The sequence below is a fragment of the Vespa mandarinia genome, chromosome 23 (genome assembly GCF_050613455.1).
Source record: "Vespa mandarinia isolate Hongniang chromosome 23, ASM5061345v1, whole genome shotgun sequence".
NCBI classification, from domain to species: Eukaryota; Metazoa; Arthropoda; class Insecta; order Hymenoptera; family Vespidae; genus Vespa; species Vespa mandarinia.
Window position 1 is genome coordinate 642,501 of NC_140832.1, and position 26,248 is coordinate 668,748.

Here is a 26,248-nt window from a genome sequence, read left to right on the forward strand (position 1 = left end):
ATCTCAAAAATCAACGTAGTAAAGTAAAGGAAAAGAAATCGGCGACAAAGGTACCGGCACAGCCATTGGTTGACCTAAGTCCTTTGGGAAGTCGACCAGTTAGAATGCTCATGCTGGCAGCTGGTGCAGCTGGTTTTGGACTTTACACACCTGCCTTTTACATCGTAAGTCAATAACGTAAACTTTGTTCTTCAAAGAAATAACATCGTACGATAATGAAATTTTCAAAAAATTTATGAAACTTTTATAAAACATTAAAAGAATTTTAATAAAGTTAATTATTTAAACAAAGTACAAAAATTATCACGTTTTATTAGTTAGTTATTAATATTTTGTAAAAAAAAAAAAAAATTGATTCACGTAAAGAAAAAAAAAAAAAAAAAAAAAAAAAAAAAAAAATCATAGGCATGTTTTTGTACACATTAAATAACTTTATTCAAATATAAAATTACGAGATTAATACAGTTTCAAATCCACGGGAACATAATTACGACATTGTATAAGTAATGATCAATTAGAGATCATGATTAATGAATAATAAATTCTCTTGGAACGAATCATTCTCGTGATAACAATATCTCGTTAGGACGTCTCGCCGAGTGTTAAATCCGATTCCACGCAATTTCTTTTACCTGAGAACTTTAAAGAAAGAGCGTGAAAGAGATAGAGAAAGGAGAAGAGATCGAAAAAGGGGCTCGTTAGCTAACGAGAAGCTTAATTATAAGATTTGCATCGCTAGGACGAAAACTTCTTTTCTCTTTCTTTATATATTTGTTGTATTTCTTAGTTAGGCAAGAAATAAAGAGAAAGAGAAAAGAAATTGTCTCGACGCGATCGGTTCTAGAAGGAGGAATGGGGGATAGAAGAGGAGAGGAATAGAAGGTGAAAGAGATTTGTAAGATGCAGAAGGATGCTTAATGAGAAACTTCACTTTCAGGCATTGCAGGGATATCAAGACGGTCTGGAGGCAAGCTCGCTGGTATTACTACAGACCTGCTTGGGTTTGGCAGCAGCACTAGGATGCGCGGCTTGGGGGGTAGTTACAGCCAGACCATCTGCTCAGTGCTTGGTGTCCAGGCAATATCTCTGCCAAGCAGCACTTCTCGGAGTTGGTCAGTACACAGAGAACACTGTTACACATCCAAGCCACTTTCCTATCGTGCATCGTATGAATCAAGCGGCAGCCACGAATACTACTTTACACGAGAACGCCGGATATTTCCTCGGATCTCTGCGGCTACCGATCTTCCCACCCTCCCTCCTCCTACCCTTTTTTTCTCTCATCCCATGGAAAAGAGAGAGAGAGAGATAAAGATAGATATGGAGAACTCTCGAGCATCTAGGAAACTCGTAATCGTGATCGCAGTAAATACCAATCGCAGAAAAAAAGATATGTATAAATATTTTATGATGAATACTTTCGATATGAACGACGTTAAGTCCTACAAAGTAGTAACAACTTTCGGAGCCAATCAAAAATATCGTTTCTTCGGTATATTGCTCTTAAAAATGAAAATAAAATAAAAAGGAAAAAAAAAGAAAAAGAAAGAAAGAAAGAAAAGAAAGAAGTAAAGCAAGGAAAGAATGAAAGATCGTTTCTTGCTATCGCGATTTCTTCCTCATAAGTTTTATTACTTATCGAAGAAAGAGAAAGGGAGAGAGAAAGAGAGAAAGAGAGAGAGAGAGAAAGAGAAAGAGAAAGAGAGTTCTATTATTTAAGTTTTATTACCCGCGGATAAAGTTCGAAGATTCATATAACGTCGATACATCTTCCAATGTGTTAACTCCGTAAATCTCGATAGTCGAAATTTTTTTTTCTTTTATTTCGTTCGAGTAGAAAACCATGAAAGTTTCGATCGACTATTAGAACATAATTTGAGAAGGATCGTTTCAACAAGAAATCGTGTTGGAAATGAACGTCTCTAGATAAAAAAAAAAAAAAAAAAAAAAAAAAACTTTTTAAGAGAACGAATATCTTAATTGACTTTACGGGTCAAGAGAAAGGATCAATAGAGAAAGCACTTTTGCTATGTAGAAAAGAAAAATCAAAAAAGTAAAACTCGATGCACACTTTTCAGATGGACACTTAAAACTGCCTATTAAAAAATCCCTCCCGACAACTGTCAAGTTATCACGCAAGTTAGCTTTAAGTCAAAAGGATAATCAAAGTTTAAACGACACGGCGTAATAACGATAATGAAATTCTATTAACCAAAGCTGTTCTCGTTTTTTCTCGCTTTTGTCTATTTGCTCCCGTTATAAAAAGAGAAATAAAATGAGAGGAAGTAAAACGTTAAGTTAAAAAGGAGAACACAAATTTCTTCATTAATATATTATTATCATTCGTTTGCATTCCTAATGAAATTTTAAAGAATCTTCCTTTAATTCTTTATAATCTAATTTCCTTTTTTCTTGTCTACACACCTATACGAGAAATAATAAAATATAAAAATCATGATATTATTAAATATGAAGTAATAATATATTATTTCGCGAGAAAGATATAATTAAACTTAAATAATATGGATGTGTGTTCGTTAAATTAAATATTATATGCTATTATACAGAAAGTTTAAAAAAGTGTTCTTGAAACAGTGGTTACGTCGACCACAACGTTTTAAATGTCCTCTCTGTACGAAGCGACCACTTTTTAACGATTGTGTCCTCTCTCTCTCTCTCTCTCTCTTTTTTTCTTTTTCTCTCTCACTCTCTTTTAATATTCACCTATAGGTATCGTTCTGCGGACACGAATAAGAGAGAAGGAGGGGGTGGAATAGAAGGGAAAAGAGGAAAACCAGAATGGAAAATACTTTTATGCCGAGAAACTGTAGCCGAGGGTGAACCTCGTCGGAGAATGGCGAGAGAAGAGAGAGCAGAAAGAATAGAGAGAGAGAGAGAGAGAGAGAGAGAAAGAGAGAGAGAGAGAGGAACAGTATATGTGTGAGTAACACCGGGAAAAGAGCTCGGCCGACTTCAAAAGGATAAGAGGCTGAAGAAGGTGAGAGAGAAAGAGAAAGAAAGAGAGAGAGAGAGAAAGAGAAAGAAAGAGAGAGAGAGAGAGAGAGAGAGAGAAAGAGAGACAGAGAGAGAGAGAGAGAGACAGGGAGGGATGGTCCTCGGTTCTTTCTCTCTTCAATGAAAGGGGAATCGTGGTTAAAGACACGACACCGACGAACTTTTTAATGGTATGGGAGAGTTCCACGATAGCCATCGTCCGTCGTCTCGACGAATAAAAAATTATTTTCCACTTGGGAGATCTCTCATTAGAAATTCTAACTTCTCTTTTTTCTTTCTTTTTTTTTTTTATTGTTATTGTTATTACTGGATTTTTCTTTTTCTTTTTTTTTTTTTTTCTTTTTTTTTCTATTTTCTTTACGTTCATTCTGCGATTATTAAGAATAAAATAAAGTGCAGAGTAATAGATCGTAAATTTTTTTTATAGGATTTATATAATCCAACAATGAGTTGCATAATGAGAAATATAAAAATTGTTTGAATGATACTGTTTTTATGGGATTTGTCGTAATATTAAAAAAGAGATTGCGATAAAAATTATAAAAAAAAAGACTAAAAGGTGAAGAATGAAACCAGAAGTGATTGAAAGCTATAGTATTTTGTCATATAATTAGAAAATGAAGCGCGATAAAAATATAAAAATAAAAATAAGATATAAAAAAACATAGAATAAAAAGACCGAGACTAAAAATGAGGAAAGCTAATCTATAGTATTTTAAGGAAAGCTAGAATACATCCAGGGATTCGTGTGTAAGTAAAGAATTCCTCTTTTCACGGTGAAAAGAAACTTGACAAGTGAGAGCTAAATATACGGCCAGAGAGTTCCAACCCAAAAAGCGGCTTATCCTCACTCCGCAGGATCGAGTTTGCTCCCGACACCAAGCAGTATTCACTTGCAGAAGATAAACTATCTGAGAAAAAGAATTTGCAATTTTCTTCGTGTGATGTGTCCTTAATGGCGAAAGAAGAACGTTTTGTCTTCTAACGTGCGTTTACCTTAAATAAGAAACTAACAAATGATTTCGACGATTGATCGAATGGGATATCTATTTCTTTCTGTCTCGTATAGAAAATGAACGATCGATCTCAAAAATAAACGTACAATTTTTGTCAATTATTTTAAATAAAAGAATTAAATAAATTAGAATAATAGAGAAAGTAATATAGTAATATAGTATAATAAGTATTGAACAGAGTGAGATTAAAAGGTCTTAGATGATTCTAAAACTCTATTATTCTCTTTCTAAACTTTTTATATTAGTAGCTTATTTTTCTAGATTATAAAACTATATGCCTAATTATAACGAGACGAGAAAAAATACGAAGAAGTAATTAATTGATTTTGATAATAATTATGAAATTTTTTACTTTGTGCTAAGAACTTTCGAAGCACCCAGTATAAAATCAGCTGTTACGATAATATCAGAGTTCCTTTAAAATATGCAACAGGCAAGTGTCAGAGAAAGTACACGTTAACGAATGTTGATGCTGCAAGCAAGAAAGAATGTAAGAACCGACGTTGGCTAGAAAGAACTTGTAATATATTACGGGCGTAAAGATAAAGATAAAGAAAAAAGAAAAAAGAGAAAGAGAGAGAGAGAAAGAGAGAGAAAGAGAGAAAGAGAAAGAATAAGATGCGAAAAATACTGCATCTCAAAGGGAAAGAAGAAGAAAATGAGAGATACGAGACACATACTAATTAACATAATTAACGGGAACATGACTAGGAAAGAAATAAAAAAAAATTTTTGGAAAAAAGAAATAAATAAATAATAATTCGTACGTTGTTGACAGGTATTCGTATATTCTAAATATACATACGAATGAAAGCAAATATTGAAAATAAAAAAAGAAAAAAAAGAAAAAAAAGAAAAAAAAAGGAAATTAATAATCGATCGTCTCGTTGTATCCATCGTATAACAAAGTTTTTATTTTTTAACTTGGTATTCAAATAAACCATAGGTAGAGTCCGTGGGAATATTGATTTTTCAAAAAACGAAAAAAGAAAAAAAAAAAAGAGAGCGAGTAAAGAAAATACAGAGAGAATATCAACGCTCGTATCGTTCGCTTCAATAATTACGCATTTTGATGAAAGTTAAAACGATTGAAATGAAATTAGAGAAAGATATAGAAATGAGAACGCGTTAACGAGGTTAAATAATCGAAAAATAAAAAGAATATATAAAAAAATAAAAATATGATGAATAATATCGCTGAAGGAACGATAGATTAACGATCCGATTTAGGTTATTTGTTTGTTTGAAGCTGTAGCTCAAGTGGCGCTTGGTAGCGTAGAAGGTTATCACGGATTGGTCTTGGCATCAGGCCTTTATGGAGCTTCACTCGGTGGTGCCCTTTACTCCCTAAAGATGTTGGCTCTCGAAAGACTAAGGGCAAGACATTTCGCTAGATCTTGGGCTCTTGTTCAAGCAGCGGAAGCATTGCCCATCCTACTCGGAGTTCCTCTTACTGGTAAGTAAAGATATCGTTGAACACGATTCGAAACATTAATATTATAATTGTAGAATAACTCTACTAGACGATGAAAAATGTTAAAATTGTGACACGGGAATGAACAGTTCTATCTATTAATTTAAATAGTCATCCACTGGTCTTATCTTAAGTCCATAACTTTTCTCATGAATCTTATATTAGTCATAAAAAAAAAAGAAAAAAAAAGAAACCCAGTAGTAAAGAACTAGAAAGAAGAGAAAAGAAAAATAATAACGAATGAGAAGAAATTTGCATGTTAAGTTCGCCAAGTTAAGGGAGTATAGATATAGGAAATTTTCTACGTCCAGAGCGAAGTGGTTGGTTGATGTTAATAAAAGAAAAAGAGAGAGAGAGAGAGATAGAAGACGTCTTAACGAGTAAAACTTAAGATGTAGGAAGAAGTATCGTAGGAGGTTAAGTACCGTCTCCGTGGGTCTACTAAATTTGCGTTATCACGTAGGTTACATGAATGCTAACAGCCCAAGGGTGGGCTACTATGCGTGCACGTTGAGTTCCTTGTGCGGCGCCGCGTTGCTCTTCTTGGTCGGTTGGGGTCGACAGCCGACATCACCAGTTTTACCCGGGCCACGTTTATCCAGTCTCGGTGCCGTTCCACCGCCCTGTGCCTGTCCACCACCACCAAGACCAAGGTTACCCAAATCTCAGTCCCTACATGTACCCCTCGACGTTGAGGATAACGTACAGGAAAGGGAAAGCGAGAGTATACACACTGCCGAACATTATTACCAACCACAATTTCATGCTCCGCTTAGGCCGAGCAAAAGTGTACCAGAAGGTTTGAGTCATCCACATCAACCGGATCCTTATAGAACAAGACCGAGGCGTTATCGAGATGTTACCGTTATCGAACAAATTACCACCAGCGTTTAAAAAGGACACTTTTCGGTAATGATACATGTAACTTAGGCTTCTAGAAAAGGAAAAAAAGAAAAGGAAGAAGAACAAAAAGAGAGACAAGTATCTACTATGTTTCACGCCTTAACAAATTTTTAACGCGAAGGAATCTTTAAGAGTTTCGATTGAAGTTAAACAAGATTTTGACGTTATAATTCTTGAACTTTTCATTGTTTATGAAAACGTTCGATACGATAGCAACGATCTCTATCAAATAGCAAATCTATAAATATCCAGGCTGTTTGGCTTTTCAATCATTAAAAAGGAGCTTAAAATCGATTCTCTATTAAGGTACGTCAATGTCGGCAATTCCATGTGTGGGCAACATTAACGAAAGACCAAATGTGTTTACATAATCGTTAGTCTCGTGTGTGTATGTATCGTTTAAACAAGATATGTGTATGTAGAGAACGGATCGATCAAAATTTCCAGGGATAATTCAAAAATAATGATAATCAAAGAATATACAACAACAAAAATTAGGTAATAAATAAATAAATATCCTACGTTAAGAAAAAAGTTAAAAGTAACAATAAAAGATCAGTTAGATAATCGTAAGACTTAAGAAAAAAAAAAAAAAAAAAAAAAAAAAGAAAAAACTATAATAGTTAATTAATATTTCAAAGAAAAAAAAAAAAAAAAAAAAAAAAAAAACAAACTAAGGAAACGTGCAATTTGACCTTCCCGTGAACTTTATCGTCGTCGTAATAAAATAAATAAAGAACAAAAAAAATATCGAGAGATGTACTTTCTTCTCTGACTAACGATTCAACACACAAGTGTATCTCTAGTAAAACGTTTAATGTAAATGAAGTTATCTTATTATTTGTACTTATCTCAAACGAGCGAAGTTAATTAAGTTCGCAATGCGTCGATTTACATATATATATATATATTACATACATATATATATATACATATATATTTAAACGAATAATCAAAATTGTAATCATGTAATAATAACTTATACAGGTTGATTCAAAAGTTCCTAAATGGTTCAAAAGTTCACAGATAATTTTATCAATTATTTTTTATTTAAACTTTTTAAGCTTTCACTTAGATTTGTAATTTTACAATCGAGTGTAAAAAAAAATTAGCCAAAAGAGTCTCGAATAAGAGTAATCGATATTTAAAAACATCTATGAACTTTTTAGAACAATTTAGAATCTTTTGATTTATCCTGTATAAATTAGAAAAAAAAAAAAATATCTATTCCCGTTAACGACGTCAGTTAAACTATTATACACATATATAACTACGAGGGAAAAACGATTCTGTTGGCTAAAAAAACGATGAAATTTTATTTCTTATTACCTTGAAATTTATTTGATAAGTTAAAATGATAAAATTAATATTTGATTAAACTTATAAATTCGTTATCAAAGAAAAAAAAAAAAAAAAAAAAAAAAATATATATATATATATATAGAACACATATCGCGCTAATGTCGCGGCAAAATTCAATGAATTGATTTCTTCCCAAATTCTCTCCATTTCGTGGATATGTTTATCAAATGTTTTGCTATTAGATATCTAATACACGTAGATCAACAAAAACGCAACAATAAATTCGCGTTACATTACGTTACACTGTTACGTATAAATAATAGAAATTGAATAATGATATATGTATATTGGGAGCTGGTCTCCAACAAGAAATAAATACACACAGCCATACATACACACACATTCCACGAATTGTTAAATATTCTCATTCGCGTTTAAACATCGTACGCGTATTTACATTATGTATACATATGAAATATATATATATGTATGTATACACATATATGCACAATACGAGAACAAGATGGAAGTGGTGATGAAAAACGAGTGGTGAGAACGACTTATAAGGGAAGAAAATATTTATAGTTAAGACTGAACGTCTACGAGAAATTTTTTTTCTCGCATTGACGACGACGATAAAAACAAATTAAAAAAACAAAAAACAAAAAAAAAAGCTAAAGAAAAAAGAAAAACAAGGAAGATTAAAAAAAAAAAAAAAGAAAAAAAAAGAAAACTTTTAAACGCACTTTGTAGCATGTATGTGCATTTCTTAAGGAAATTGATAATAACAATTATAATTACACCTTCCTCCCCCTTCTCACATAAAGATTATCAAAAGATCAATTTTATTCGTATGATCGATCGTTTTTGAAATTTTCTTACGTTTCTTGCTGATCTAGAATAAAATAATTAGTACCTGATTATTATATATATATATATAATACAGTGTGTGCCATAAGTTTCTAGATGGATCAATAGTTTGTAGGTAAATTTAAAAATTAATTATTCTTTTTCGAGACTCTTTAGAATAAATTTCTTTTCAGGTTGTAAAACTATAAGTCTAATTACAAGTCTGAAAAAAATCTGAAAAAAGAGTAATAGATTTTTAAAAATCACGTAAAAACTTATGGCCCACTTATGAACTTTTGGCCCACCCTGTAATTAACGCTATTGCTGCTGCTGCTGCTGCTGCTACTGTTCATGCTATTTTTCGTTGATATTTATAATCGTCGCGTTATATAATAAATCATAAAAATAACAAATAATACATATATAAACGTGAATTACAAGAAGCAGCTGTTTTTGATACGTAAACTTCAAGCTTTTTTTCTTCCTTTCTTTCTTTTTTTTTCTTTTTCTAATTAATATTATATTATATAATAATGTGGCGGTGTTTCGCTCGATTTACGCAGGATATGTCGAGAATATAATTTAGTAGGGTGAATTGTTGGAATGTTGCCAGTTTCTAATGGATACCAGATATGTTACGGGTTTTTCGATATTCACACATATTTATACCGTTGGAAGTCAATAATTACAATATACATGTATATGTATGTGTATATATATATATATATATATATATATATATAAACATACGTGATATTTTCTCATTAAATTTTAAATGCATTATTTGTATAATTAATAAGAGAAGTTGTTGCTTTAAATTCTCATAATAATCATATTTTAAAAATAATTCGTATATTGTAAATATTTTTTTTTCTTTTTTGATTATTAATTATTATTTTATATTGCACATAAAAATTGTTGAACATTATTGGGAAGTATGTAACACATACACATATCTGCTATTCTAATATTTTCTCCTTATCGTGGGTGTACGTTATCGTATAAAACAAATATTTTACGTAAACACACATATATACGTAAATTTTCCAGCAAAATAAATGAAGAAAAAGAAGAAGAAAAAGAAGAAGAAGAAGAAGAAGAAAAAGAAGAAGAAGAAGAAGAAGAAGAAGAAGAAGAAGAAGTGGAAAAACATTTTTCTATGTTTAATATTAAAATATAGTTATATAAGTGAGCAAGTGAGATATATGTTGAATTTAAATTTGTCTAATGCGTTATCATTGGCATAAAAATAATTCTATCATGTTTATAAAAAAATATATTGAACTTGTTTCGTTGAGAACGATATTAAAAAAAAAAAAAAGAAAAAGGAAAGAAAAGAGAAAAAAAGAAGGAAAAAGAAATGTAACAGATATTTATATATAATGCAAATAAGAGATAAAGAAAAAAAAATATGGATTATCAATTTAATAAATAAATTATTAGAATGATGAATTCTATACGTTGTGATGAAAAATTAAATATATATAAATATATATATATATATATACATAAATATATATATATAAAAAAAAAAAGAAATAAGCAAAACACAATTTCAACATCCATAATTAGTAATCAATTACATAAATAGTGAATCTGCTTATTTCATTATAATTTCAGCTCGCTTGATTCAATGAAAAAGATTCTAATTAACTCGAAACACATTAATCAACATTATAACTAAATACGCATTATGATCTCAAAAATCGTCTCTATCGAATCGTATATAAATAAATAAAAAGAAAAAATCTTCTCTAACTTGTACAATCACGACATAGATTTAGAAAATAAATAAATTTTCATCTTTAACAACATCGATAACTACGAAATGAAATCGATATAGCGTGCGATATATATATATATATATATATATATATATATATATATATATACATATATACACATATATGTATATATCGTAGTTTGACGTAAATCGATTTAGAAACAATTCATTATTTCATAACCTTGTAAATAAAAGCTTGCAAGGTCTCCTGTTACGATACACGAAGCATTTTGTAAAGTTTTATAAATAGTTCTATGTAGTTACACAGCTGGACCAATAAAGTATATATATATATGCATATATATACATATATGTATCTACCTGTACCCACATAGATACAGACATACATAATGACACATATCCGTCTATTTGTAATGTATATGACATCAATGCATATAATTAATAACGATCATAATTAATATATATCATTATTAATATCGATCAATATTATTCTTCTTCTTATGCAAGAACTAACGTCATTTCTAACCTAAACGTAGTGGTTGCGTCCTACGTAATAATAAATAAAAGTGCACATGCACATTTCTGCACTATTTCCTACCGTCCATTTTTTAATATCGTTTCAATTATTTTCAAATTATATTCGAACAAAAATAATCGAACATGCATATACTTGCCTGATTATATTCTTTCTTCATCTTTCTTTTTTTATTCGGTGTTCTTTTCTTCAAACAATTTTTCATATAATTTGTAACTATGTTTTTCTAGATCATTCACGATCCCGATCACCTACAAGGATAAACGATTGTCAAGATAAAAGATAATTATTCTAATTTAATACGATTTAATCAACACTACCATTTTGATGAATTAATTAGCACCGTATAAGGAAATAAATAAAAAAATTTTATGTTTTTATTAGAAAACAAATTCATTAACGATACGTCGCCATCTTTTTAATAATTTTCGAGCGACTCAAATTCGAGAATCTTTAATAACGATGTCTGAACATTTTTAATATTAAAAATATGATATTACGTTTCAACAATACTTACACAAGATAATATTTGTAAACAAGTAACTTAATACAACAAATATATATCAAAATATCACAAGAAATTATGTAGAAATAATAATGCGTATTATCTTTCGACTTTGCCGCTCGTACCACTTCCAACTAATCGTAGTTTCTATTGGAGAGCAGATGTCGCCACCTATATATTACCGTTGTTGATACTTTTCAATATTTGCCTTAGGAACAGATGAAGACGGAAGATAATTGGTCTACGACGGTGTGTATTTGCGAATCACGACTTCATCGACGTCTATGATTGGACGTTAAAAGTGACGTAATAATCACCGCGTTAAATCATTGGAAGAAATCAGATTATTACATCGTTCTAAATCATTTAATTGAACATAATAATTAAACGTGATCTATTCTAAAAAAAGACTTGCCTCAGGATCATAAACGAATGATTAAACATTTTTGACTTTTAACATTTTGTTTCGCTCTACGGAATCATAAAGAAATATTGAATTATATAATTATTTAATGCCAAACAACAGTCAAAGATACTTTTATTTAATTCGAGAAAAAATTAAATCGCAAAATAATGAACGAATAATTATCAATCATTCTTGGATTTTCAATGTATATTCGTTAATAAACGTTTCAATTCGTTGCATCGTACCTCATTGATATTAATTAAATAATGCAATATTTTCACAACTGCAGCAATCAAAGATACTTTTATTTGATCTAAGAAAATAAAATTAAATCGTGAAATAATAATGTATGAAAATATAAGAAAATAATGTTGGATAAGGAATGTTATAATTGGCCGTTGCGTTATCCTCAAGCGCGACCGTCTACGATTCGTTAAGATCGCGACCAATCAGAGGTTAGTATAGGAGTAGTCGTCGCAACGCAGTGTGAAGTTCGCCAGTGATGGACGATGGGGGTGAGACGGTTGTGACGATCGAATTCTCACGTTTCTCGGTAGAAGTGAGATAGATAGGAATAGAAAGAGAGAGAAAGAGAGAGAGAGAGACTGTACAAGAGAAGTAGACTGTACGCCGGCGGTCTTCTGTAATCGGCGTGACGTTAATTTTGACGTGCGCGAGTGAGTGCGTGAATTCTTAGATTTCTTCACGTCGTCGTCATTGTTGTGATCGTGATCGTCGTGATCGTGATTATCATCATTGTCGTTATCGAATCGTGCGTCTTCCGTAAGTCGCCGTTCCGTTTGATTCGAGCACCGCCACCTTCTTCAACCACCTCCAATCTGAATCAATCAGAACGTTCTTTCGATCCGAAACAGGCGGCGGCTCATTCGCGATTATCTTTCTTTCGTTCGTCCGTACGTACGTACGTACGTACATAGATTCGTTCATTCGTGATTTCATCCGATCTTCAATCTGTCTTTTCATGTTCCTTGTTTCTTCGAAATCATCAAGGAGGAACAATCACGTACACGCGTACGTAAGTAAGTGTCGTCAACGCAACGGAACGACGCTCTCGCGTGCCTTCAAGAAATAAATACCAACATAGATGTATCCTAACGTGTATATGTACATCTTCTTCGTATTCCTCGATTTTTCGTCTCCTGTTCAACGTTGATCCTGTAAAGAAAAAAGAAAAAAAAAACGAAAAAAAAAAAAAAACAAAAAAAAAAAAACGTGGGTGCCAAGGACATTCGTCTCTTTCGGAAAATAAAGGTACATATATTATATATGCATATATACAATTTAATTTCTTTTATTAAACGTTTGTTCTGAGAAAATTCAAACCATGTGATTTATGTATAGACTGTCCTGTATTTACACGTATGCATACTCGTACTCTCTCTTTCTCTCTCTCTCTCTCTCTCTCTCTCTCTCTCTCTCTCTCTCTCTCTTTCTCTCCCTCTCTCTTTCTGTCTCTCTCTCTCTCTCTCTCTCTCTGCCTCGTGTACTTATGTTAGTTCCTTTTAGCACGTTACGTGTGTTAGTCTTAACGGTGACGCGGCGTAAAGAGATTTCAGGTACACACATACGATCATCGTCTTCTCAGAGGGAAGGTTACGAAAGCATCTCCTCGAACGCAACCTTGATTTCAATTCTATACGCGTATAGTTAGAAGAGTAGTTATATATATATATATATTTTTTTTTTAGAATAATGAAAGGAATTATTATCAAGTGAAAATAAAGAAGATTAATGAACGTTCACCTGACGGTGGTTCTTCGTATGGAGAGAAAGAAAGAAGGGAAAAAGTTTCTTTTAGCGGTCGATGCGCTCGAATTATTCACAGGTTCGGTTTGATCCACTTAGAATTTATTTTATTCTAACTTTCTTAATGAATGAATTTCTTATCATTCATCATCTCCCGCGTAAAAAAGGAATAGTTAATTTTTAATCATCGTTATTGTATCATTATTATTATTCGTTATTATTATATTATTATTATTATTATTAATTATATAGTTTTTTTTTGTTTTTATCAATTGCGGTTGTCAATTGGTATGTCGCGTATGGTGTTATCGAGATACCGTTCGATACAGTGATTCGTTATTCGTGACACGTCCCAAGTGTCGATCGTCGGATTCCAATCCGATTAGTATCATGTAAACGCGTCGAAAATTATCAATTCGTGTGATAAACCATACAATCTCAACGAGAATGGCATATAAATCATATTGATATGACTACTTTTTTGGAAATAACTTAAAAAGAATCATTTAAGTAGAAGTAATAGTTTTATAGAGAACACGTATAATTTATTTTCATCTTTAGACTTTTCATTGTTCATTTTATTGTTTTAAAAAAATATATACATGTATATTGTTCATAGCATTTAATTTTTTATAAATCAATTTTATTTGGCACATAGACAAAAATGATATAACGTTAAATTTATATATTATTTATATTATTCTAAGAGTATATATATATATATATATATTATAATGATATATATATATATATATATATATATATATATTGTATAGTATAAGTACATATATATATAATTGAAGCCATTAATCCTCTGTAATCTAATTTTGTATTGTCTACGCTAAGACAATATAATGTCAAAGTTATAATATTATATTAGTATTAGTATACTAAGTATAATCATAAAGTATAACTTGTACTTGGGAACTATGAGAAATAATTTGAAATATAAAATGATATCTAATTTTTTAGAGGGAGAATATAAAATGAAACTTTACAAATCATTATATATATATAAATTGATATTTGAAGTATGTGATTTCAAAGTTATATTGCATTATAGAGTATCAAACATTATTAATCTCTTTGAAATACCTTTATTACGTAATTAAAATTATGGTCAGTAATAATAAATGTTTATAAATTTACAGAGCAAACAAAAGGCCATAAAATTATCGAGATAATCCAGAATAATAAATGAAACGTGCGAAGTCCTGATGCTCCCGTTGAACAAAGTCATTAATGTTTCTTTTACATACAATACAGTAGTGTAGTTTGACGTTTGCATATCGGACGATTATGAGGCTTTTATCTTTTTCGAGTAATAATTTCTTTCTACTTATGAGAGATAGACATAAAGGAAAGAAATATGTCGAGACTCTATCGTTATGTTTTATATTTTCACTAAACAAAAGCAATTTTTATTTTCTTAAAGATAATCGTTTCCTGGCATTAAAATTATCATCATATTATTTTTCGAATTTCATCGTGCGAATGTAATAGATAAAGCTAACGTTGTATGACCGACTTTAGGGGTGCATCCACTTTTTATTTTCTTTCTTATATTTCATTTAATTTGTCTCACAATTTTTAGAGTTAATATTTTTAGTTGTTAATATAGGATTAACGAAAAGTTTCTGGCTGATCTTTAAATTCAATTAATCTTTTTCAAAGCTTTTTTTCAGGCTTAGTTTACTAAATTAGACTCTTAGTTTAGTAAATTAGACTCTTTACAATTCGAAAATAAATTTACCCAAAATTGTCGTAAAAAAGGAATAATTGATGTTTAAAATTATCAAAAGAAATTCCACCTAATCGATATAAAATATATAGAAGTGATATAATATAGGAGATTAAATTATCAATGTAAAAGAATCGATCGATTTATATCAAATTTATATTCGAATTCTAACGTCAGATAATAGAATTAAAAAAACAAAGATAAGCAGATCTATTGTAAATATGTAATGAAGGTACTTAACACATTGATAAGAATTAATACTACTTAATGCCACATAACATTGGAATCATACATTTTATATAAATAAACATATTTATATATATATATTTATATATTTATTTATTTAAAATCAAATAATAATTTATAATGAAAGAGTATGATTCAGAAAATAACGATTGCGCGACTTATTTGAATTCGATGCAATACAACGTTGATCCTTTTGAAATTCACATGCATATTATGAAGCTGCATTCGTTTTGGATCGAATTGCATTTCGCTTGTTAATAATCGAGAAATCTTTTCGAAAAATAGTAATAAACTTTTTTATTAGTAGATATTTCGAAACGGAAAGAAAGAGAGAGAGAGAAAGAGAGAGAGAGAGAGATTGAGGCAGATAGAAAATGAAAGAGAGAGAGAGAGAGAGAGAGAGAATTTCTTCTTCTGTTACAACTGCAATATTTCGCTGAGCTGGTTAAATCCTGTTATACAATATAAAGAAATAAAATGAAAGAACCAAAAAAAAGAAAGAAAGAAAGAAAAGATAAAAAGAAAAAGAAAAATGGCCAATAAGGAACTGAAAAAAGATAGGGAATGAAAGATAGTATTTCATCATCAGCGCTATAGCTCTGCTGATGAGAAGAAAAATTAGCCATGCATGACGTTTCGTTATGCTATTAAACTCCATACAGTCCATTCCATTTCTATATTATTCGTATTTTCAAATATTTTTACTAACAATAAAACTCATCAATTTTTTTTAATTTGTTTTCTTTGTTTCTTTTTTTTTTTTTTTTTTTTTTTTACAGTAAAACGTATACGACCTATAACTTTTCTATTGTATTTTCATTTTTCTTCTTTTCTTTCTTTTCTTTATGGATTTTACATGATATTTATCGTTTGATTTATTAAACAATACTATTTTTAATATTCAAATAAGTTCAATGTAAAGTAAAAAAAAAAAAATAAAATTGTTAACCTCTCAATAACTCAATATATATCGTGCCATGAAATTAAGTTTTATTTTATATTTGTTTTTTTTAAACAAAATTTATACCTACACTAGGTATTTATAATTACACAAGTTAACGCTAAAAGTTTCCTAGTGATTGTTAAAAGTCAATTACTTTTTTCCTTATTATTTATATTTTTTTTTTTTTTTTTTTTTTTTAGATTGTGAAACTACAAGCCTAACAATTTTTTTACATAATACAAAAAATACTGTAACTTTTACATTATACATGTAATTTTGTTATGGAAAGAAAATAATTGGCTTATAGTGGGATCGACGATATTGGTCTTTTTTTTTCTGTCTCTTTTTTTTTTTTTTTTTTTTTTGCTTTTTTAACGAACTTCGATCGGGTAAACAGAAACGTGTGTCTCACGCTAAATTCATTCTCAACAATGTGGAAAAGTATGTGCCGGTTTGTGACCCGTATAAAACTGCGCGCGTAATAACGGTATCCGTATGATACTGCGATCTTTATTGTATCGCAGTATCGTCGAGAGAAGCACTATTCTGGAATAATTTTCCAGTACTAGTATAACAGTACCAGTCAAATGTCGAAAAGATAATACTACAAGAAGACTAACGAGAACAATGAGAAATGTGTCCGCATATACTTTGGCGAAAGTAGACCTAGTTTTAGCTCATTAGAACCAGACGCATACAAATTACACTCGAAAATATGTATCCTCTTCTTTCGCATTGAGAGAACACGCAACAAAAAAGAACAAAAAAAAAAATGCCAAGAAAGTAGGTTCATAAATATATTTAATACCCAAGGGATTTTGAAAACCAATTACTCTTTTTTCTTTGAGATTTCTTAGGCTTATAGTTTGACTTAATTTGGAAAAAAAAGAAAAGTTAATCCAAATTGTCTGGAAAAAGGACTAATTGATTTTTCAAAACATTTAGGTATCATTCGTGTTCAGCCTACATTATTAGTTTGAAAAAAAATATATATATTTGATCATTTCTTATTCATTAATTGTTCAACCCCGTTCCATTCCAATATGCGATTTTATCTCACTTAAGATTGAAAGAATTCAATAAAATCGAGCCACGGTCGAGCAATCGACGTGTCATAAATTATTACCTCTTTTATGCATGAATAAATTTTAGGACAGAAATGTCATCGTCAGGAATATTCTTGTGCACCTTAATTATTTATATATTTAAAAAAAAAAAGAAAAGAAAAGTTCTTTAACCCAATAACGAATCCATCTTAAAATTTAAAAGCATCAAGCAGCTTTTGACACACCGATTAAAACATGTTACATTTTCTTTCTTTCTCCATAATTTTGAAATGAAATTGATCTAAAAATATATATTTATCTTTATACCTTTAATAACGTAATTTATACATAATAATTAAAATATTTTAAAAAGAGAGTGTCTTTTAACTCTAAAATGATCCATCTTAAAATCTGAAAGCATTAGGCAATCTTTAGAATACTTTGAAACACTTTTTATTCCTTATACATAATTTACACAATATTGATCTAAAAAGATATGTATACACATTTATCTTTATAACTTTAGTAATGTAATTTATATGCGAACTCAATAATTTAACATATTTAGATAGAAAGAGTAAAGGATTCTCTTCTATTTTCTAATTCTAAAGAAAAATAATCTATTACGAAAACTTAAAATTATTATGCAACTTTTGAAATAGTTTTAAACGTTAATAAAAATATAAATTTATTATTATTATTATTATTATTATTATTATTATTATTATTATTATTATTATTATTATTTTACAATAATTTACATTCATCATATTGTATTGATCTAAGAATGTATAAATATTTATATTCTTATTTTTTAATAATGTATATATTGTATGTGAAAGGCTCTCTCATATACTTTCAATTTCAATACAACTTTACGTATGTGGGACGCAATAACCTTCGCCAATGAAGATCCTGTTTGACTTATATGATCTCTTACGTGTCCTCGTACATACTTTTTCATGAGAAGATAACAAAAGGAAGAAAAAAAAAGCAATTGTTTTGAATACATTTATTCAAAACAATTTATCTTGCGAACAGAATGAAAATGATCTGATGTTGGTCTCAAGAACGAAAAATAGAGTGAATGAAATAGATATGGCTTGTAAAGTAGATTTTATTTGAATCAAAAAATTAACAATGTTAAAATGGACAATGTCCTTTGAATTTTGTGAATATTCAATTAGAAATAATAAAAGAATAAATGTCATATTATAGTCATGTCAACCAGGATGATAACGACAGAAAAATCGAATCTGCTGTCAAATCATGTTCTCTATTAATTCAGTATTAATTCAATAATCCATATGTACTATATAGCTTCAAATAGATTAACCCAAGACTTCATTAAAAATACCTATGAACTTAATTTTAAAAATAGAATAATATACACAGCTGTATATGTATATATATACTACATTATACACTATATATATATATATACAAACGATATTTAACAGCAGCTGTTCCGCGAATATCGTTATTGAATTCGCTGTTACCTAGAAAATACATTATTTAATGGTTCTCTAATTAATTAATATCATCGGTTGCTCGGCCGTTTCCTCACCACAATATAATTTCCCAGAGAGTGAACGGTCTCATTAGTTGAGCGAAAGACCGAGATATTGAGAGAGAGAGAGAGAGAGAGAGAGAGAGAGAGAGAGAGGGGGGGGGGGGAGAGAAAGAGAGAGAGAGAGAGAGAGAAACAGAGAGACACAGAGAGAGAGAGAGAGAGAGAGAGAGAGAGAGAGAGAGAGAGAGAGAGAGAGAGACACAGAGAGAGAGAGAGAGAGAGAGAGAGAGAGAGAGAGAGAGAGAGAGAGAGAGAGAGAGAGAGAGAGAGAGAGAGAGGAGATTTGCCTTTGCACGGATCAATTTCCTGCGTACCTACGAAACGCATCCCGCACACAGTATTCCCTTTCGCTTTTTAACAATTACCAAAGAGAGAGAGAGAGAAAGAGAGAGAGGGAGAGAGAGATACGTTGTTGCTAACCAAAACGGAGAGAATATATTTTCTGGCATGTGAAAGCAACGTAGTTTAAATTTAATTCATTTAAAATGTTATAAAGCTGTATTTCCTAAAAAAAGAAAAAAAAATGAAAGATTATAATAAATGAATGTGAATATCTCTTTGTTTCAGGAGAAGCGGAAGAAGATTGTAATAGAATCATGTAAAATTATTTGGAAATTCTATTTGGATTCTACCGACTGATTGATTGATTGGTTGATTGATTGGTAAATATTAATAATCTTCGGATAAGAAAATAAGGTCGAAAGAACGTTCGTTTTTTCGAAAGCGAGAAATAAGGAAAATTAGGTGATGCACTCGGGATTAAGAGGGCCAGGATTTGAGGGAAAATGTTTCGCTCCAAGATTCGCATTCACACGTGTCAAGTGATTCTTCTAACGTCTTTGGTATGGTTTCTGGTAGACGTGATGGTACTTATGTTCTATTCGGATTGTATCGGAGGATCCGGATGGGGTTGTTCCGATACGAGCAAGCAAACACCAACGGAAGAAAATCAGCCACATCCTCAAGCAATGAAAAGAGAAATTGTCGATCTACAATTATATAATAAAAGAAAGTATAAGCAATCGGAATTACATTTATGGAGACCGTCGAAAGTCGTTAGAGAAAATAAGGGTAGTCCAGGTGAAATGGGAGCAGCTGTACATATTGCTCCTGAACTCGAAACTAAACAACAAGAGTTATTTAAATTGAATCAATTTAATCTAATGGCTAGTGACATGATTTCTTTACATCGTTCTTTAAAAGACATTAGACTCGACGGTTGTAAAACGAAAAAGTACAACAAGTATCTTCCGGACACTAGTATCGTTATCGTCTTTCATAACGAGGCTTGGAGCACTTTGTTACGTACCGTTTGGTCCGTTATCAATAGATCACCTAGATCGTTGTTAAAAGAGATTATTCTCGTTGATGACGCTAGTGAACGAGGTCTGTGTTACGTTCTTCTCTCTTCTTCATCTTCTTCTTCTTCTTCTTCTATTTTTTTTTCTTTCTTTCTTTCTTTTTTTTTTTTTTTTTTTTTTTTTTTTCTAAGCGCTTCCTATTCCAATAATTTACAAGATGGTATAATAATTTTAACATATGACTCTTTCAATTGCAGATCATTTAAAAAAGGATTTAGAAGAATATGTTAAAACTTTACCCGTACCAACGTACGTCTATCGCACAGAGACAAGATCTGGTCTTATAAGAGCTAGACTATTAGGAGCGAAACATGTGAAAGGTCAAGTTATAACATTTTTGGATGCACATTGTGAATGTACGGAAGGATGGTTGGAACCATTGCTTTCAAGGATAGCAGACGATAGGACAATCGTTGTATGTCCGATCATCGATGTAATTAGCGATGATACGTTTGAATATATACCTGCTAGTGATATGACTTGGGGTGGTTTCAATTGGAAATTGAACTTTCGATGGTATAGCATTGTTGTTATTCTATTTTCTTATTGATTAAATTTCTCATTAAACGTAAATACGATTTTATATATATAAATTTTCTAATGGAGAAACTCCAATTAATAAGGTACAGAGTCGCACAAAGAGAAATGGATAGAAGAAATGGGGATAGAACAGCTCCTCTACGTACACCAACAATGGCAGGGGGTTTGTTTTCTATAGATAAAGACTATTTCTATGAACTTGGTGCGTATGACGAAGGAATGGACATATGGGGTGGTGAAAATCTTGAAATGAGTTTCCGAGTGAGTTTTTACGCATTACGAGTTAAAGTAATCGATAATCCATATAAAACTTTGTTTTTAACACATTATACCTTGTGCATTATAATGTATTTTTTTAATTTGTGAATTTTTTTTACTAACACACTGGCTGTTTACAAGATAAGAAAATTCAACGTTTATCTTTCTGACTTAATAATTTCATAAATGATTTCATTCTATAGTTTCTTTTCTAACGCTTTCTTATTTATCTTGTTAGACACACTTGCTTATTATGATTAACAGTTTCATCCTCAGAAACAGAGAAATACCAATTGGTAATCATTATGGTCGTATGAAATTTTCACTTGTATTTCTATTTTTAAATCATAAGTACCTTATAGGTATGGCAATGTGGTGGAACATTAGAAATCAGTCCATGTTCACACGTGGGACATGTATTCCGCGACAAGAGCCCGTATACGTTTCCTGGTGGTGTCAGCAAGATAGTTCTACACAATGCGGCCAGGGTTGCCGAAGTCTGGATGGATGAGTGGAGAGATTTTTACTATGCCATGAACCCAGGTTAGATAAATAAATGCATAGTTCTATCTATTCCAATTATATTAATCAATATTCGATATGATTCGAATAATACAATTAAGTTTTACTAATGACAACTATTGCAAAATTTAATGCATGTATGCTGGAAATAATAAGCAGACAGTATGCTTCAAAACGCAAATTGTTTTATAACTCACTTTGACAGAAAAACCATGTCATATATCTAAAAAAGATATTAAACAAAGTCATCTGAAAATAAGATAATAATATGTATAACGGGTATCTGATATAAATTATTGTTAGCTACATTATTTTGTTAGTGATTATTGTTTTTCTTTCTTTATTTTTTTGTTTTCTTGTTTTTTTATTTTTTTTTTTTTATTTTTTTTTTTTTTTTTTTTAGCGTTCTAATCTACTGTTGAAAAGAATATTTAAAGTATGATATTATTAAAACTTTGGAATGGTTTTTTACATCCTGCACATTTGTTGTGTGATGTTTTTTCATCTATATCATACATTTAAATAGCTGCATTACAAAGGTGTAAGAATTTTAGTCTATTTATTGCTTATAAACTTAAACATAGAAAGTAGATGAAGTGATTTCATAATTACTTGGTATAATGTTAAAAATGTTTCTTGTTTGACATGTTATGTGAACATAGGGGAAACTACAATAGTTACAAATAATTATGCTTTACATTTTTGATAATGTATTGATTTATTTGATATTCTAATATGTGTGAAAAGTAGCCTTAACCACTCATCCATCCAGCCAACTAACATAAAATATTGCTTGCCTTTGATATTTGTTTAGCTATATTATAGGAATCCACGGGAGAGAACGAGGTCGAGAATTTGATAACATGCATAATGTATCTTCTGATTTTCTTTTTATTATGTAATTTTATTGTATTTGCTAACACACTAACACAACTGAGTTGGTTAGATATGGATGTGTGGTGGGACATTGGAAATTGCAACATGCTCACACGTTGGACATGTATTCCGTAAGTCAACTCCGTATACCTTCCCTGGTGGTACCAGCAAGATAGTGAACCACAACAATGCGCGCCTCGCAGAGGTCTGGTTGGACCAATGGAAGTACTTCTATTACAACATTAATCCAGGTAGCACTAACACCAATGTCTCAAAAAAAAAAGAAAAAAAAAAGAAAGAAAGAAAAAGAAAGACAATTCTTGTACCCTATATATCTATACTTTATATATACTTTTAATTTCTTTATTTTGCATGTATCTTTTCTTTTGGGTGGTGGTTAGCATGTTTTTGCAACTAACACAATTACTTTATGGTTTTGGAATATTGCTTATTTCTGTCAGATACCCGTTTATGTCCACCTTAGGGCTCTATTTAATTGTACGATTTTTAATCAGTCTTTCAATTTCAGCAGCGAGAGGGTATTGCTTAAACATAATTGATATAGTTTTCTAAAAAAAAAAAAAAAAAAAAACTATAATAAAATTTTCTTTGTTACTAAAATCACGTTATCACTATCGCACATAATATTTTTACAGTGTACGAGTTTTCACACGAATAAATAAGAGCCATATCACGAAATTCTTTTCACTTTCAAATATCTAATTATTTGTTCGTGCCTTGATATGATGTTCATGGTATATACTATGGTCATTCTCATGGGCAAATATTAATATATCACACATTGCAATTTCTTTATTTAGCACATATCCTGAAATAATTTATTACTTTATTTTCTACTAATATATATTCACATTTTGATAGTAAAATATAATGCAGTTATCCTTTATCAAAAATAAAACTTTGCAGGTGCAAGAAATGTAGTCGTTGGAAATGTATCAGAACGAATAAAACTAAGAGAACGTCTTAAATGCAAAAGCTTCAGGTGGTATCTAGAAAATATTTATCCTGAATCACCAATGCCGCTAGATTATTATTATCTTGGTGATGTTAAAAATGTTGATACGCATACCTGTTTGGATACCATGGGTAGAAGAACAGGAGAAGTTGTTGGCATTAGCTATTGTCATGGACTAGGTGGTAATCAGGTATGTTTAGAATATTTTAATTATGAAAATAATTTATTTGTTACATTGTACTTATTTTTTGTATTTTTTTGTATTATTTTTATATTTGTTATATTTGCACTTATATTGACAAAATATCATAAAATGTAGGTGTTTGCTTATACGAAACGACAACAGATAATGTCGGATGATATGTGCCTTGATGCAGCCAGCCCACAAGGTCCAGTTAAAATTGTTCGTTGCCATGGGATGGGTGGTAATCAAGCATGGGTCTACAATGAAGAGGTATAAAAGATAAAATTCTTTATAAAATACATTTTCTTTAATATTAATAATTTATTGCAATTGTTTAACTATGAACATTGTAGACAAAGATGATTAGGCACACAAATACAGGCCATTGTCTGTCAAAACCACGTTCAGGAGATGCCTCGCAGCCTGTTCTTGCACAATGCGATCCACATAATGCTGGACAAAAATGGATTATGCAAAGTAAATTCAAATGGCAAGCTAGCTAATATACATTGAGCTTAAGTGCAGACCTCTATACAATATTTGTTAATATATTTAATAGATTATAATCAAGGAACTGACCATAAGATAATATCGCGGCAGAATGATAAGTATTATGACTGATAGAAACATAATCGCTGTATTATGTTTTGTCAATTCATTGAATTGATATATCAATGAAATAGACATTGGGAAAGAAAGTAGCTTCATGTGAATTTCATAATAAGAACAAACGGTTCGCGAGTTGAATAATTCATTTATTTCTTAAGATAAATATTAATTAGACTTTACTAAGACCATGGTGTTTAGTTACTGCCATTTCTTATGGTATGCCTTGATTAATGTATGAGAATAAAAGAAGTAAATTTCTGACTGTGTGAGAACGTGCAAGAGTGATACTAAAAAAGGAAAAAGAAAAAAAAAAAGAATAAGAGAATGAACTCTTTAGTAAGCAGTAACAGAGAAAGCATATCAGAGACCACTGTTATAAATAAATACTTGTTAACGTAAAAAGAAAGAGAGACGTATTTGATAATTTGGGGTGCGTGCAATGGCGGACGTTTGAAAGATATTAATCTATATGTGTGAAGAAAAAAAAAATATATAAGGATATGCTAAATTTGTAAGTGTCACAACTATGATTGTGTGAGTGTTGTTAGTATGAAAGTGAAATTCATGGTGACACTACTGGTTATACTAATTATAGAGAACTTGTATCGTACAATCCATTATTAGTTAGGGAAGAGCACTGAATCTTTTTATACCGATACTTCTGACAGTTCCTTGCATTTCATTCGTAATTAAGTTGTTATGCTTTTGTTTCAATAAAAGCAAAGATTTCTACTAATCTTATTCACTAAAGCATAATGAGATTACATTTACGAGATTTTAGTTAAATATGAAAGATTACCGGCTGTTGTTTGTTACAATCTTGTTATATATCTTACATATTCATTTAAATTTATGATATATGTCTTCCGCATTTTATTAATAAAGACTTCATATTTTTATTGTAATAGAATAAATAACTATTCTTCATAGATATTACATTTTGTTTAAGCATAGTTTATTATTGCTAATATCGCAGTTGAACAAAAAAATGTTACACCATTGGATAGGAGTAAATAGATGTCTTTCAGATTCTGGCGCCCTTCCCTTTGATATGAATTTTTCAAAAGAAATTGCAATATTCGTTATAGTTGAGACAATTACTTTTTTCGTGTCCATGTAAAATAATCTCTGTACTTCCTATATCTACAGTTAGTAACACGTGAGTAATACAATTTTTCTTACATTCTCAACACACCCATTTACGATATTTAGAACATGTTGTGTACCATAGTAAAACTTTAATACTTAATGCAACATTAGTATTAAAGAGTAATACATTATTAACATTTATATATTTAATCTGAAAAAAAAAATATTATGGTGATGGTACAACAATAATTTATCATTTATAGCCTATATATGTACATGTAATTAGACTTTTAAAACAGCAATGTTTATTTTTGTACAGGATTTAGATTGATTTTATATATTTGAAAGAGAGAGTCTAACTAAAATTTACAGTTAAACTATTCAGATTCAGTAAAATATGTTTATTGATGTAAAAAGAAAACAAAAAGAAACAAAAAAGAAAACGAAGTGATAGTATTTCCATGTCATGTCATTCCATATATTGCAATCCTAAGTTTATTTTCTAATACACTTCTTAATGTTTGCACAGAAAATGAAGTACAAATACCTTTGTCTTAAATAACATAATTGCTTCATTGCGCATTCACCAGTACATTGATCAAATAGAAATCTTTGATCGTTTTGTTTTCTGTATTTTTTAATGTTTTTAACATATATATAAACATATATATATGTATATATACATATATAAAAAAAAAATATATATATATATGTGTACATATATATATATTTACAAATGTTAAGCTTAATTATAGTAATGTCCATTAC

The 26,248-nt window shown here is 30.2% G+C and overlaps 2 protein-coding genes and 1 long non-coding RNA gene across 7 annotated transcripts in view; 2 read left to right on the top strand and 1 right to left on the bottom strand.

Annotated features, from left to right (window-relative positions):
- LOC118450027 (monocarboxylate transporter 10) overlaps positions 1–9,668 on the top strand; it is a 97,607-nt gene extending 87,939 nt beyond the window's left edge. Inside the window, exons 8-12 of one of the 2 annotated variants that reach the window (XM_085663720.1) lie at positions 1–164; positions 938–1,112; positions 5,281–5,487; positions 5,969–6,414; positions 9,610–9,668. The exon at positions 1–164 is cut by the window's left edge and continues 119 nt beyond it. In XM_085663720.1, coding sequence (XP_085519846.1) covers positions 1–164; positions 938–1,112; positions 5,281–5,487; positions 5,969–6,399 — 977 coding nt within the window. In that variant the 3' untranslated portion in view covers positions 6,400–6,414; positions 9,610–9,668. Of the gene's footprint in view, positions 165–937; positions 1,113–5,280; positions 5,488–5,968; positions 6,925–9,609 lie in introns of those variants that run through there. The other variant, XM_085663721.1, reaches the window with a different exon arrangement.
- The window catches only part of LOC146872272 (uncharacterized), an 18,321-nt gene extending 6,834 nt beyond the window's left edge, over positions 1–11,487 (bottom strand). Inside the window, exons 1-2 of the long non-coding RNA XR_014983534.1 lie at positions 11,356–11,487; positions 10,978–11,089 (exon numbers count right to left, since the gene is read on the bottom strand). This is a non-coding gene — a long non-coding RNA (uncharacterized LOC146872272). The remainder of the gene's footprint in view (positions 1–10,977; positions 11,090–11,355) is intronic.
- Positions 11,488–12,246: 759 nt separating this feature from the next.
- On the top strand, positions 12,247–24,574 carry Pgant5 (polypeptide N-acetylgalactosaminyltransferase 5). Of its 4 annotated transcripts, XM_035885465.2 has the most exons (9): positions 13,302–13,326; positions 13,459–13,595; positions 19,633–20,451; positions 20,624–20,942; positions 21,050–21,227; positions 21,587–21,767; positions 23,550–23,788; positions 23,918–24,052; positions 24,136–24,574. In XM_035885465.2, exons 3-9 carry the CDS (start codon positions 19,851–19,853, stop codon positions 24,283–24,285), a joined length of 1,803 nt encoding a protein of 600 aa, XP_035741358.1. In that variant the 5' UTR covers positions 13,302–13,326; positions 13,459–13,595; positions 19,633–19,850; the 3' UTR covers positions 24,286–24,574. The 4 variants fall into 4 exon arrangements, with proteins under 4 accessions (XP_035741357.1, XP_035741361.1, XP_035741358.1 ...); XM_035885464.2 differs by lacking the exons at positions 13,302–13,326; positions 13,459–13,595 and adding an exon at positions 12,247–13,021; XM_035885468.2 differs by lacking the exons at positions 13,302–13,326; positions 13,459–13,595; positions 21,587–21,767 and adding exons at positions 12,247–13,021; positions 22,693–22,873.
- Positions 24,575–26,248: the final 1,674 nt, after the last annotated feature.